General features: G+C 44.0%; 1 protein-coding gene across 1 annotated transcript in view; it reads right to left on the bottom strand.

Annotated features, from left to right (window-relative positions):
* Positions 1-15,379, bottom strand: part of EYA1 (EYA transcriptional coactivator and phosphatase 1) — a 159,162-nt gene that overhangs the window by 21,931 nt on the left and 121,852 nt on the right. Inside the window, exon 11 of the mRNA XM_075550654.1 lies at positions 50-108. Within this exon, the coding sequence (XP_075406769.1) occupies positions 50-108 (59 nt within the window). The remainder of the gene's footprint in view (positions 1-49; positions 109-15,379) is intronic.

Here is a 15,379-nt window from a genome sequence, read left to right as displayed (position 1 = left end):
ACCAATTAGCCGAGCACTGAAGCTAGAACACGCTGGTGATCCGGCTCACCTTAGGTCTTGTCCATTATCATCCGAAGAAACATCGTCTATATGAACCTGGTCACATTCCTCAAACGGGGTAGAAATGACACATTTTAAAATAGATAATTAAAAATGATTTTTAAGCTCTCCCCTCCACCCCACCCCACCACCAGCTACGTAAACATACAAACAAAATGACCTTAATTGGAGTAATTTTTTTCAAAGCTGCCAATCAGTAGGTGGCAGTCTTGTTAAACTGACATTTTTTTTTTACCAACTTAGGGTCCTCCTTCATTGTAGAAGAAATAAGCAGTGCCACGAACAACTACTGTTGTTCAGCTTCCAAAGAGCACATTGTGTGTGTGTGTTTGAAAAGGAAAGTGATTGAAAACAATTAGCATATGTGTTCCATAAACCTCAGGTACCTTAAGACATCATGCTGCTCAAAGCTGATTCAGTCAATGCGGAAGCATAACTGAAACCAGACATTTTGGTAAATGTAACATGCTAGAAAAATTAAACCTGATGCTAACTGCCAATGAAATTATGACCTCTGATTGCTGTTGAGCCACACACCGACTCAGCCTGAGGCCAGCATGCTACGGAGCCCAGACAAAAAATCTGGTACTGGTTTGCCATTTATTTGAGAGATGTGAGTTTTATATTCTCTCTCTTACTTGCTTCTCTCTCTCTGGAAAAAGAATGGAAGGCTTTAAAATTTAAATAAAAGCAATCAAACTATACTGTCTTTAAAGAAAGATAATGCCTGGCTTGCTAGTGCCACATATTCATATTGAAGTGATTAGATGCATCCGTTTATTATAAGAATGTTATTTTGGACAGATCTGAATTTTAAATCCTGGAGTGTGAACTATCTGGATAAACAACAACACCACCGGTCTCATTCCCACTGAGCTGATTCTGGGTTGGAATGATCCAACAGGACAGAGCAGAACGGGCCACTGGGTTGGCAAGGCTGTCAGTCTTCACAGAGCCACTGGTAGGTGCACACAGCAAATCAGTCAAATGCTTTAACTACTGTGCCAGCAGGGCCCTTTTAAACTGTGGATGTGGAAGGTGCTCAATGTGGAAACGCTCCTGAGAAGCGCTATCGTTTATGCACCTATTTGCCTGTAGGCACTCATCCATCTGCTCCCCTGCTGCATGGCTGTGTACAGGGCAGACACACAGCACATACTTGTTGAATGAATGAGAGCGCACTGATTTGGAGCCCGGCAAGCCCTCCCGTCCAAGAACAGGGAACACGCCCTTGGCAGGCCTTCATGTTGCTCTTGTTCTTTCTCTCTGACCCGTCAGGCTCCAAATACTCAGGCACCTTGGTGCTATTACATTTACTGCCTTTGAAACTTTAGTTAAAAATAGACACATAAGTGGGCATCTTATATTTTAAAGGGCTCTTCTGATGCCAGCCTTGCATAGTTCCCATTAGGAACGCCTGTCTCTCTCCGTAGCCAGCTAACATTTAGCTTAGGAGCACAGATGACAAATATAAAGCACCCCCGTAAGAGAATGTATGTTTTTGTGTTGCCGGTTCCTTCTGAACAAATTCTTTTCTCTCCATGGATTTGTGAGAAGGGAGCAGGAGATAGAAGTGGAAAGAAACTCAAACCAGCTGTTCCTTAACAGAATTAAAATGGTGACCCCCCAACCTCTTTCCTAAAGCATCTACTTTCCAGCCAACCCTGTCCCAGCAAGCAGCAAGTTCCAAGAAGGAAAAGACTTTGACCTTGTAACCCTCTCCTCCTCTCCTGAGGTCCGTAACCTCAGATAAGGGGGGAAAAAAGGAGGAGGAAAAGCAGGTCTAGGAGCCCTCTGTGGGGAACTTAAAGTCATTCATTTCAGCACATTCCGGGAGGCTAGGGATATGTTGGGATAGATTCTAATTGTAAAGATTTAGGAAACTATGAGTAGAATTGCTGCCACGTTTCTAGCCTGAAATACAATTTTTAAGTTGTTTTAAGCTGCAGTTTTCTAGAGGGTTGGAGGTAGGGGCATGGGGCAGGAGTTCAGGGAGGTGCGAGCGGGGAGCCCTGGTGTCATGCTGGGGATATTTTCCCTCTGAGGACAAAGCCCAGAGAGGGGGAGAAGGCAAGGCGGGAACTGAGGATCTAGAAGAGGAAAAGAGATGTTTAAAAAGCATCTGATGAGAGGAATCAAAGCCGACCTACAATTACACAGTATGGAAAGAATGCTTCAGGGAAAGCAGGGTGTAGGGGTCCTTTTCTTAAACTCATTTAGTTGTTAAGTCTCCATTATTGGTGGAGAAGTCTCTCATCTCTAATGACTGTGAGTGACTCCATTATTGCTATTGTTCTCTCTCTGACACCCTGTACTTGTTCTAGCCTGTGAGCTTTACTGCAGACTTTCTGTCCCCGGCAGAGGCCCTCAGCTGGAGTATTGTTCAAGACTCTGGTGAGCGCTAATTAAGGGTCAACAGCTTTAAGCTTTGACCAGAAGATATTAAACTCACCTCTCAGTGGTGTGGTGAACCCTCATTCCTTACATTTATACACCCCCCCCACACACACACAAATTTAAGACCATTTTTAATAAGAATGCATTTTAAAAATCAATAATATTTCATAAAAGCCTAAGTAGCCTCTTTGTGGGAGAAAGGTGGGGCTTTCTACTCCCATAAGAGATAAAGTCTCAGAAACCCACAGGGGCAGTTCTACTCTGTCCTATGGGGTCTCTGAGAGCATCGACTTGGTGGCAGTGAGGTCTTTTATTCGATTTTTTTTAAGTAGCCTCTTTAATTTTTAAAAAACAAAACACTAAAACCGTCTGTATGATGTGTTTTATAAAATTGAACGAACCATAGGAAAATCCTTAATGACACAAACCTCAAGAATCTAAAACAGTCAGGAACTCTAAGCCTTTATACAAACCTACGAAGACTAGTATAAATGCCTTAGGAAATAGACTAGCCTTTTGCTTTTACATTTCAAAGAATTTAATGAGAAATTATAATACCATGATCTTAGTGCTTCCATATTACAAACTTTCATTCCTAACAGAAAGGCGACTATTCAGATAAAATCCCAGCCCACAGCAGCTCTGCTGTCTCTGCCCTCCCCTGGGTGGGTCCACTTGTTCTCCGGCTAATCATTCTCAGGGGAGACCTGCCCCCCTGCTGTCACTGTCATGGGGAGATCCTGAAAGACAGGCTCTCCTCATACCTTTCCGAAGCCACCCAGCCCTCTGTTTGTTTTCTCTCAGAGCCGGGTTTTAGTTTTTTCTTTATGCTTGCTGGTCTTGGGTGGCTTTGCAGTTTCCAAATAAGCTTGAACCCCAGAAAACTGGCTAGCTATCTAGGGCAGTGGTTCTCAACCTTCCTAATGCCACAACCCTTTAATACAATTCCTCATTTTGTGGTGACCCCCTTCCCAAGCATAAAATTATTTTTGTTGCTACTTCCTAACTGTGATTTTGCTGTTATGAATTGGGCAACCCCTGTGAAAGGGTCGTTCACCTCCCAAAGGGGTCATGACCCACAGGTTGAGAACCACTGCTCTCAGGGAAGGGTTTTGAGGCTGATTGAAGAGACCTCAGCTTTAAATCAGAAATGGCTCTGCCCCCATGAATGCAACAACAGTGAAAAGTTTACCATCTCACAGATGGGAAAATTACAGAGACAGAAGACTGGAAGCTTAATAGATCGTTAGGTGCCAAGATATCTTCCTAAAAACCCTAACGTGTTGCTTGATCAAGAGTGCAGAACGTACAGTTCCTTGGGAAAACAAGTTTTTATCTCAGAAACAGATTGAACGTGCTGAAAAATGTGCGTTGAATCTAACCATGCAATATGTATGTGATAGTTCTAAAGGAGTTGGAATCATTACTGAATCCAAGCTTGGGGACAGCATGTATGTTTCCAGGGGCCATACCAAGGTCAGCCAGCTTGTCGTGTGTTGTGCAGTCTCTGTCCTGGTGGTACTAGATGCCCAAGTGATCTGTCGCTATTGCCTTTTGGGGGCAGCGTGTGGCTTGGGGCTGCACTGAGGGCGGAGGTAGAGATTCCAAACCACACACCCTGCTATCAAGGTGATGTAGGTGCGGAGCGACCCTGTAGGACAGGGTAGAACGACCCCTGTGAGCTTCCAAGACTGACATGTTCCGAGTAGAAAACCCCTCTTTCTTCCAAGGAGCAGCTGATGGTTTCAAACTGCCAACCCTGCACTTAGCAGCACGACTCGGGGCTCCTCTAGCTACTTCCAAAGCGGCTGGATGCAGTTTGCACTTAGCACCAGGGGCGCTGGCTAATTGGTGACTAGCCTAGAAATTTCCTACAAAACTGGCCATTTATTTGTTCCCATGCCAGACTGATTACCAAGCAGCTACTGAGTCCTAGGCCCACCACCCATCTGTTGTGTGTGGTGGCTTTCATGTTGCTGTGATCCTAGAAGCTATGTCACCAGCCCTTCAAAAACCAGCAGTCACCCATGGGGAAAACATGTTTGTGGAGCTTCCAGACTAAGACTAGAAAGAAAGATCTGGTGATGTACTCTTGGGAAATTAGTCATGAAAACCTTCCTGGTTACCACGAAATGCCGTCTTAAATAGTTCTGGACGATGAGGCCTCTAGGTTGGAAGACAGGAGGCAAACATCTCAAAATCCAAGAGGTGGCACAGGACTGGGAACCATTGGAATTTAGGGAGGAGGAGAAAATGCCAAACAATACATCTCAGCAAGGACCGGGCTTTGCCAGGGAAGCAGTGGCCCAGCTATCGGGCCCAGTCCGCAAGACAGTTTAGCAAGAAAGCCCGAAGCTAATAAAGTAGATACGCACATGATAAATTGCAACCATGGTAAGTGCGGCAAAACTGGAATCCAAATGAGCGGAGTTTTCTGCTGAGCAGTTGAAACGTATGCAGCACAAGCAGGTTGCAGCAGAGGCCGGAAGAAAGAACTGAAATGCTATTTCGAAGTGCAAGCTCAGGGAAGAGCAGTGCCAGCCGCTGTCTCTCTCTCTCTTGTGATTAAATGTGATTAGAGTGATCAGTCTGTGTGCAAACTGCATTATTGAAATGGCCTCAAGCAGCACGAATCCCTGGGGGGTGTACGTGGATAATGCATGTGGCGGCTAGCCAGAAGATTAGCACTTTGAGTCTGCCCAAAGGTGCTTCAGAGGAAAGGCCTGGTGACCCACTTCCAACCACCACAAGACACTCCGTGAAAAGGCCCTCAAGCATCCTTCTGCGCTGCTACACACGAGGTCACCATGAGTCAGACTCAGCCTGATGGCAACTGGGTCTTCCCTGCGGGAGTCCTGGCCAATGCCCCTCACGTGCAGCCACCCCCCTCTGCCGCGGGAGGCTTATGGGTTGCCAAATGGCTTCATCCTCAGTTTGACTCTGCTGTCCCTGGGCCCCCGTGACTTGAGGGACTGACTCAAGGGCAGCGGACCCAAACCAGGGCGAGGCAGCACTTTTTGACACTTAGCTATCCAAGGGCTACATAGTCATCTTGTATATGCCTTGTACAGCACCCCTCTTTTCCCCAAAGTAACTACAAAAGACTTGGGTAACAAATGCCAACTTCCTCATGACCGGAGCCCTTTGTGACGGTCACTGTTCTGAGATTACTGTCGTCCTGTTCCGAGAGGGGGCACCTCCCCTTTGTCTATCCCATTCCCACCCGTGCTCAGTCTTGGTGGCCAGGAGCTTTGGTGGCCAGCGCGAGCTTTGATGTGACTCTTCTGCCCACCAGCACAGGCCACAGCCCCACACAGCTCATGCCTGCATCTTTATATTTTCCCTGTTTGGGGTTTTGAAAGTTTCATTGGCATGTAGTTCACGTTATCATGCAATTCAACCGGTCAGTCACAACCAAGAGTTGTACAGTCATCATCGGAGTCAGTTTTAGCTCATTTTCCTCGTTCCTGTACTCATCGCGATTCCAGGGAAGTCATCCTGGAAGGGCGGCTTTGCCAGGGTGGAGGCCACAGACGGCCGTCATTGGCGGTGGGATACAGGTTTCAGCACGTGATGGACGCAGTGGGTCCTCAGTAGGCAGCTGGAAGCACAGGGACATGGATCTGCCACCGTCAGGGCGGTGGGGGAGTTGAATGAAGGCAGATGGCAACAATTAGACATCCGGTGCTGAGCCCAGAGGTGCTGGCCTGCAAACCTTCATTCTAACATGACAGGCTACTGCGTCCATCTCTCAGATAAACACCACAGACGGAGCGCCGGAGTGTACCGTTGCCTGGCTTCCTTTTATGTTACATGCCTGGGCTTCCCAGAGGAGTCAGGTAAATAAAATTAGCAAGCTTCAGTTACTCCTGGCTCTCAGCTCGCAGACATCTAAGAACTCACAGGGTGGATTTTAAACCGCTCAAAAAGCGGACTGGGAAAAAAGCTGCCAATACCTGGCGCCCTTAAATGCCAGTTCAGGTTTGGGAGGTCTGAAGGCAGCCCCCCGGGGTGAGCTCTGCCAGCCATGAGCAAACGGCATGCTCCCACTCGGGACGCCAGCTCCACTGTTGTTCTGCCTTTTGGGTCACTCTGTCATTATCTTGGCACTGCGGCTCAAGATGACCGTTTTCTGATCCGTCATCATCTCTGGATTTCCAGGGCTGGGCCCCAGACATGCTCTTTTGGACCAAGCCCCAGGAATAACTCAGATTTTGCACAGGGGCTCATATGCAAAATATTAAGTTATGGCAGAATTTTTCTGCAAATATTTATTCTGCTTTGATACCGTAATGGTTGTACTTTTCCCCTAAGCTGTTCACTTGTACCATAATTATGTAAAAGTACACCATACTATTCAAGCGAGTATAGGAAAATTAATAAAAAGAATTAAGACAGTTACAATGGGTCTTCTTATCTGTGCCAAGTTCAGTGACGTAATAGCCGGCACACTGTTGCCTTCTAACTCTGAACACGAAACTAGAAACATAAACGCTGAGTACATCTGAAGGCTCTGCATAAACAGAGACGCTTCAGAAAACGCTGAGGCAGTTAGCATGTTATGGACAGGAACAATGTGAAAGCATTACAAACGTGTCTTTGAAGAGGCTGAGTTACGTAACCCCATTTCTGCTGACTCAGGCTATCTTTGCTCTGTTGTCCAAATTTACTATGAGAGAGCCAACGCCGTACTGCCAAGCATTTGTTTCAATACCGTATTTTACAAAGGAAAGAAGGAAAACAGAAAAGAAGGAAGGGGAAAGTCATTTGAAAGTGAGCTATGTTCATTGTGTCTTTACTGAATGGGCCCTACTGAAAGCAGGAGTAGGCTTAAACCAAAAAGCCAAACTCACTGCCATCTTATTGATTCTGACTCATCGCGACCCCATAGGACAAGGAAGAGTTGCCCCTGTGGTTTCTGAGACTGTCAATTATTACGGAAATAGAAAACCTCAGCTTTCTCCTCTAGAGCCACTGGTGGGTTAGAACCACCAACCTTGTGATTATCAGCCCAACATGTAACCCACTGCACCATCAGGGCCCCTTGGGTGTTGGCTAAGCAGGGACATGATCATAGGAGCCTCTGTCTCTACATACCCCTTGTCAAGCAAGTATGAAGAAAATTCCATGATCTTATCCCGTCCTTCTGCAAAATGTTTGAAGCTCCCTTGGATAGTCACTATTCTCACCTCCCCCAGTGAACAAGGTGCTCTCACTACCTTGACCTGTATAAGCCATTAACAAATGAGCCTCCTTCTTCTTTAGAATGAGAAGATATTTCATTATGCTTTTGTTGAGGCAAATACTGCTTTTCATATTTGTTTCTTTCAAGAACAGTAGTCTGATAGAGTAAATGTGACAATATCCTTTAGATTATGAGGAAGGGCGAGAGAGAGCAAGCGAGAGAGTGAGAATGAGAGAGATTACTAGAATTGTATTGTGCATTCGCTAGGCAATTTTGTGCCCATATTAGAAATCCAAGGGTTGGATTACAGCAACTCAACAAAAGAAATCTGATTCTATCTGATTCTGCCTGTTTTAATATTCATAAACTAGGTAGAGAATACAGTTTTACTGGAAGCACATGAAAATAGTATGCTAAGGCACAGATGCACGGAATGCATCTGCTATGAGCGGTCTGTGTGAAGTTACAATAAATATCTAAGATCATTAACTAAAATTTTTCCAGGGCTCCAAACTCATGATTAATAATTATAGAAATGATTAAAACAAGATTTCCAAAGCATGGGGAGCCAATCTTTTCATACTGTGAATCCCTTTTTTAAATTACTAATTAAAAAAATAAGAAAGTCTTATTGGAATTTCATTTACCAGTTATGTGACAGTAATTTGTTCTTAGAGAGTACAGTGCTAAGAAATATGATATATAAGCTTTTCTACACTGGGAATACCTTCTCTCTCATCATGAATACCTTCTTTATCACATAATTATATTAAGTATGTGTATCTTAATTGACCATCTTCACATTAGAATGAGGAAAATGAAGTTTTTCTAATGAGAATCAGAACAACAACAAAAAATGGATAAAAGGTGAATTAAAAAAAATTCAAGGTTGTATCTCTAAGACAATGGATTACTTTCCTTGATAATCATGCCAAATTGCATTGGATCCAATGATTCAATTATATCAATACTTGTAATCTTCTTTAAAAATACTAAAACTTCTTATCTGGTACTGCAGAATACTTGTTTTATGGTTCTATTTGTTTTGTGCAGATCAAAGATTTCAGTGTATTCTACATGCCCATGTTATGGTAAGATACAGAAAAGTTGTTTGTGTTTTTTTAATCATTTTATTGGGGGCTCCTACAACTCATCACAATCCACACATCCATCAATTATGTCAAGCGCATTTGTACATTTGTTGCCATCATTATTCTCAAAAGATTTGCTTTCTGCTTGAGCCCTTGGTATCAGCTCCTAATTTCCCCCTTCCTTCCCTCCCTCCAGAACCCTTGATAATTTGTAAATTATTATTTATAAATTAAGAAAATATTTTTGTTGTTGTTGGGTATCATTGAGTTTATTTCAAGCCATAGTGACCCACACCCATAGGGTTTCTTACTTAGAGGAAAAGTAGTTTGCTATTACTTAATATTACAATATTGTGTCGCTGCTGAGTCTTTCTCTTTGGAAGCGACTGGATAGGTTTGAACTGCCCACCTTGCAGGTAGCAATGGAGTGCTTAGCAGACAGTACTACAGGGCTCCCTACATAAGGCTTGCACCCAGCTGTATAGCTTCACATAAAATGCCGAATTAGTATACAAAATAAATCTTATTCTTAATATTAATAAAAACACAAATGCAGCATATATCCAGTATGTCATTCTTTGGATTGTTTAGTTAGAACAACTCCTAAGAATGGTAACCTAATTCAAAAAGTCAGAAAGCAACAAGTGTTGGAGGGGCTGTGGTGAGATAGGAGCTCTCATCCATTGCTGCTGGACATGTAGGAATGTGCAACCATTATGGAAATCAGTCTGGCAATATCTAAAGCCGATGGAAATCGAGGTACCATATGACCCAACAATCCCCCTACTGGGCATGTACCATAAGAGGCCAAGAAATGAACCATGGCCAGACATCTGTGCCCCAATGTTTATTGCAGCACAGTTCACAACTGCAAGGAGTTGGAAACAACCCAAATCTCTATCAACAGATGACTGGATCAAAATCCTGTGGTGCATGCATACAATGGAGTACTGCGCATCCCTACAAAGCACCGATGAATGCATGAAGCACAGTGCCACATGGGAAGAACTGGAGGAAATCATGTTAAGCGAAGTAAGCCAAGCACAAAAGGACAAGTACAATATGAGTCCACTGAGGTAAGCTTAAAAAATGGGGCATAGAGGAAAAGCTACACAGAAATATACATACATTTCTGGGGTGAGGTCCAGGTACTATGGCAGGGGCTAAACCCAATCCAGGGATACATATGGAAGCCAACTAAATATGAGGGTGAAAGAGGAAAATAAAGACATGGAGGTGGGGACAGGGCAGTAACTAACCTAAGGGGAGGGTACTGTTTATGTCTCCAAAGAGCGGGAAAGAGAGACCAGGCTTCAACCAGATGTGTCAAGATATGAATACAACATACTGGCATGTTCCAGGGAACCAATAGAGAATTCTGTGGGACAGGCCCCAATTCCAACTATGTGGACACCCCCACCCTCAGAAAAATGCATGTCAGAGGACAGCACTGAAGCTATAGCTTGGGGAGAGATGCCCATCATCTGATTAGAGCACACAGAAGAAATGAAGAGGGATGGAGAGGGAGGGGAACACATCCTGGCCCACCAAGCTTAGAGGATGATATTCCTGCTCAGAGCAGACAATCCACAGAGAGGATCATATGGCTGGCCCCACCATGAGACACGACGTCCCTCATTGAACCATAGCACTACGGGGGCCAACACTGGAGACACAGTGCGGGAATTGTTCCCAATCTGACCCCATCACACTGGGGTGAAGCACTAAGGGCATGCAACAGAGCAGCAAGAGGAACAAAGTGATGAAATCCCTGGGGAATACCAGAAATAGACTTTAGAGACAGAGTGTGGCACCATATCAGACTAGACTGGGAAACACCGTGAGGACCAACAAACAGACCTTGAACTATTTATAGGATTTTCCATTTTTGTCAGTGGCTTTCTTTTTGCTGTTGTTATTCTGTCTTGTTTTTTTTTTGTTATTATTATTTTGTTGGTCTTGCCTTCCTTTGTTGTTTTGTTTGACTGGTTTTTGCACTTATTAATATCTCTGCATGACTATCTAGATAAGATAGGTGGGATAACTAATACAGAGATGAAAAGAATGGGGCCAATGGTTCTGGGGGATATGGGAGAAGGGGAGATGGGAGAAAGGACAGAAGGTGGTAGGGGGAACCAACCCAGGGACAAGGGAACAACAAATGAACTAAAATCAATGGAGAGAAGGGAGTAGGATGCCCAGTGGGGCTTAATCAAGGGCAATGTAGCAGCAAGGAATTACTAAACCTGAATGAAGGCCGAACATGATGGTGGGACAAGAGGAAAGTGAAAGGAAAGAACCAGGAGGCAAAGGACATTTATAGAGGTCTAAATACAGGCATGTACATATGTAAATATATTTATATATAATGAGAGGGGAATAGATCTATGTACTCATATTTATATGTTAAGAATTAAGGTTGCAGATGAACACTGGGCCTCAAATCAAGTACTCCCTCAATGCAAGAACACTTTGTCCTAATAATCCAGCATTCTGTGATCCTCACCTTCCTGACATGATTGCTGAAGACAATATGGGTGAAAAAGCAAATGAAGTGAAGAAAGCTGATGGTGCCTGGCTATCAAAACATATAGCATCTGGGGTCTTAAAGACTTGAAGATAAACAAGTGGCCATCTAGCCGATAAACAACAAAACCCACATGGAAGAAGCACACCAGCCTATGTTTTCAAGAGGTATTGATGGGATCAGGTATCAGGCATTTAAGACCCATAACAAAATCATACCCAATGTGAATGTGGGGTGGGGGTGGGCATAGAGTGGAAACCCAAAGCCCATCAGTAGACAATTGGACATCTCCTCACAGAAGGGTCACAGGAAGAGACGAGCCAGTCAGGGTACAGTATAGCACCAATGAAAAACACAAAGTATTTAATATAAAAATAAAGAATAAGTTGTGAATTTAATACTGAGCTGATGTCTCATCATTTTTGTGAACATAGTTTGTCACTGGCTGCAGCTGTAGTTCTTTGTAGCTCCAGTGGCCTTTCTTTTAGATCGAATATTCCTGCTGAGACTATCAACTAAAGAAGCCTTTTTCGCGGTGACCCCGGTGCTCATCTGGCTGTGAGTAATCACATTCTAATAAAAATCGTTCCTTTGATTGCACACTTGTTGCCAGAACTGTAGATAAAATATCCAAGCCAGGAAGTCCTTTTATCCTTTTTTTTTTGGCAATCATTTCTTTCTTTTAAAATTTTAAAAATCATTTTATTGGGGGCTTGTACAACTCTTAGCACAATCCATACATACATCCATTGTGTCAAGCACATTTGTACATTTGTTGCCATCATCATTCTCAACACATTTGATTTCTACTTGAGCCCTTGGTATCAGTTCCTCATTTTTCGCCCTCCCTCCCTCCTCCCCCGTCCTTCAGGAACCCTTGATAATTTATAAATTATTATTATTTTGTCATATCTTACACTGTCCGATGCCTCCTTTCACCCACTTTTCTGTTGTCCTTTGTTTTAAACCCTACTTGCCATCCGAAGAAGAACAAAGCATTATCTGCTAACTTCTTCACGACACGTTTAATGAGATGCTTTAAATTTCCACTGACATGGTTCTGTTTTGGTCACATACTCATTTAAAACATTGGTCATATGTAAAACACTACACTCCAAGTTGTGGTATTAAATTATGTCATATTTTAAGACAATACTTTTGTTTTTCTGGAGTAATATTTTACTCCTTTTAAAGTAAGTATTTGAAACAAATAGAGGTCACAGCTATCATCATTCCATGTCTATAGATTCATCTTTATTTAGTAGCAAACCATGGAATTTTTCTTTGAAGTGCCTTTTACTGAGAGGAGGAGGTCTGAAAGTATAAAAAAGATACCAATGTATCAATTTTGGTTAATGTATCTTAACTGCTAGATCAACTTTGTAAGATTTTGAAAGGTGCCCAACTTCATATAAAATAATGTATAACTCTGAGAATATGAATCAGGCTAAAATATTCAAGGATTATGTGTTCATAAAAATCCTCTAGGATAATCTCTGCTGTGTAGTTATTACTGATTCTGAGAGGAAAGGAAGCACGCAGGACCGGACACGGGCACTTGGACAGAAAAAAAAGGTTCCCTGTGAGCCACAGGAAGGTCCTGTCATCACCTTCCCCCACCTTCAGCCCCTCACAGGGAGTGCGGTGGACTTTGAGGGGGTCGCTTCTCACTCACAAGGTTCTCTGTGTCATTGCAAGGATCAGCGCGTCTGAAATGCCACCGCCGGGAACCAGCCCTTTTGATGGTTCTTTGGTAAAGCAAAAACTTGAGAGATCAGGGAAAGCTCTAGTCTAAACTCCACTTCTCTGTGTGACCATCGCCGGCTTGGCTAGTTCCTTAGACTGTGGTGGCTCCTATGTGGTACGCTGCAGGGGCACCCGAGGTGGACAGGATTCAGTGCCATTTCCAGTCTACAGCAGACACAGAACAAAGGCCTGGCTCTCTACTTCCCACAATCAGCCAACAGAAAGACCTGGATCCTGACAAAGTCCCATCCAACAGAGTGCTGGGAGATGAGGCCCTTGGGCTAGACAGCACTACACAACAGCCACAAGGGGCTCAGACACGGATACGATCTTGAAGATGGCACACAACCAAGGAACATTTTGTTGCATTGTATGTAAGTCCGCCACAAGTCAAAGCAATGGGAGAGCACCTCACATCAACAGCCTTGATGTGAGCTGCCTTGTTAGGTAAATCCTTCTATGTGGGACAGCTCGGCATGCTCCAATGATTGGGTGTCAACAGGTAAAGGGAGTGGAGTGTCTGAAAGGAACGCCAAGGGAAAACATTGTCTACCTGCATAGTCTCCGTTCCGATGAAAACCACCCGCTCCTAAGTCAATTCGGAGCTACAAATAATAGCCATATTTTGGCTTGCATGTTTATTCAGAAAAACACTGTTTCTTTCCTTGTCTCATGCATTCAACAAATAGTAATGGAGCATCTGGATATAGTCCAGGCACTGTACGAGGCAGGGTACAAAACTAAGCGAGATGCAGGGCCTGGCCATGAAAGGGCCCTTGAAACACCAGAATGACTGGGAGAAAGGATATACTTTTCTCACAGGGAAAGAGCTAGGATTCTTGCAAAACAAGGAGAATGGAAAATAAAATCCACCGGGTTTTCCCTAGCACTTCTTTCAGTCCAACGTGTATACCTCTCTGGGATACATTTTTTTTTTCGGGAAGTCCGTTTTGTTCCATTAGAGGATATCATCCCAAATGTAGAACATGTACCTTTTGGGGGCAAGAGAGGTATTTCTCTTCTGCCTCTGTCTGTCTGTCTCTCCTTTTGTGCCAGGTGGTGCATGATAAAGGCATTGGAAAGATTCCATTGTGAAACGTAATAAATGCTGGTCTGCCAGATCAGGCATAAACCCCACTGCTGAGCAAGACCTCTACCACGAGCCACAGCCTTATCTATCATGGGCTCTGAGCCTGGCACTCACATCCTATTGTGAGTCAGTGGACTTGAACGGACAGCAGAGTGGCCTCCGCCCGGCCTTCACCAGGCTCCTTCTTGCTGGCTGTGTCTACTGCTTGAGGAAATGCCGTCTCACTTCTTCCTCTTCCTTCAAGGCTGTGCCCTTGCTGTACTTTTATTGATTCCCTCTTCTCTCCATCCGCGGTCTGGATCATCAAAGTCACCGCTATTGAAAGCCACCGGTGTAACGAATCACTATTTCCAGTCCCCTTGACACCCCACCTTGGCTGGAGAAGGAAATGCAGAATTACACAGAGAACTGTGTGTGCCTGAGCAGATGACACACTCTTTGAAAGAAGAGGTCGTTTCGAAGTCGTTTCCTTTCTATTTGCGTTCTAACAGTGGGCCGAGGGCACAGATGACGGAGACCACAAGCTTCCAGATTGCCTTGTTTGCAGAGCTTCCATATGAAGGAATCAATGATCCAACCAGAAGTTCATTAATTATGTCTTTACAGCTTATCACTGGAACACTAAAGTGTTAGCTTGTGTAAATGCATGTACATTTGTTCCCTTCCTGGTTATAAAATGATGTCTACTCACATGGAAACCTCATGCAATACAAAAATAAAATCAAATAATTTAACTCTCAATGCCACCTCTCAAGTAATCACTGTTAAGATCCTTCCACTGTCCAGCATTTGCTCTACCGTCCATCCTTCCCTTCCCATGCACTCCTCCATTTAGCGAAAGTTCCTGACGGTTTGTTACAGAGCTTACAAGCTAGCAGGGAGGCCCAGAAAACACAGGAAGAACTATGCTCTTTGTAACCCACTTCGCTTCTCCACTCAATAAGGTTTAGCAAAGACCTCTTAGGTCAACCGCTCACTTGTGTGATCTTTTACATGGATGCTTCATACTCTGTTTTGTGCATGTTTCACATTCCGTTGTCCCAACCAGTGGCTGATGGAGCTAACAGTTGCCACCGAGTCCATTTCAACTCCACGCATGCCAAGAATAGCTTTGTGCTCCCCAAGTTTCTGACGGCTGCTGTTTCGGAAGTAGATCGCCAGGCGTTTGGAGACTTCCTGTGGAACTAGAATCAGGGTGAGCTCCAACCTCTAGCTTTTAGAATCTCTCAACCATGTTAACCTTTTGTGCTGCCCCAGATATTTTCAATACTTTCTTGGCATGC

This window comes from Tenrec ecaudatus, chromosome 5, assembly GCF_050624435.1.
Source record: "Tenrec ecaudatus isolate mTenEca1 chromosome 5, mTenEca1.hap1, whole genome shotgun sequence".
Lineage (NCBI taxonomy): Eukaryota > Metazoa > Chordata > Mammalia > Afrosoricida > Tenrecidae > Tenrec > Tenrec ecaudatus.
Note: the sequence above shows the minus strand (reverse complement) of the source record. Positions and strands in the feature narration are given on the sequence as shown.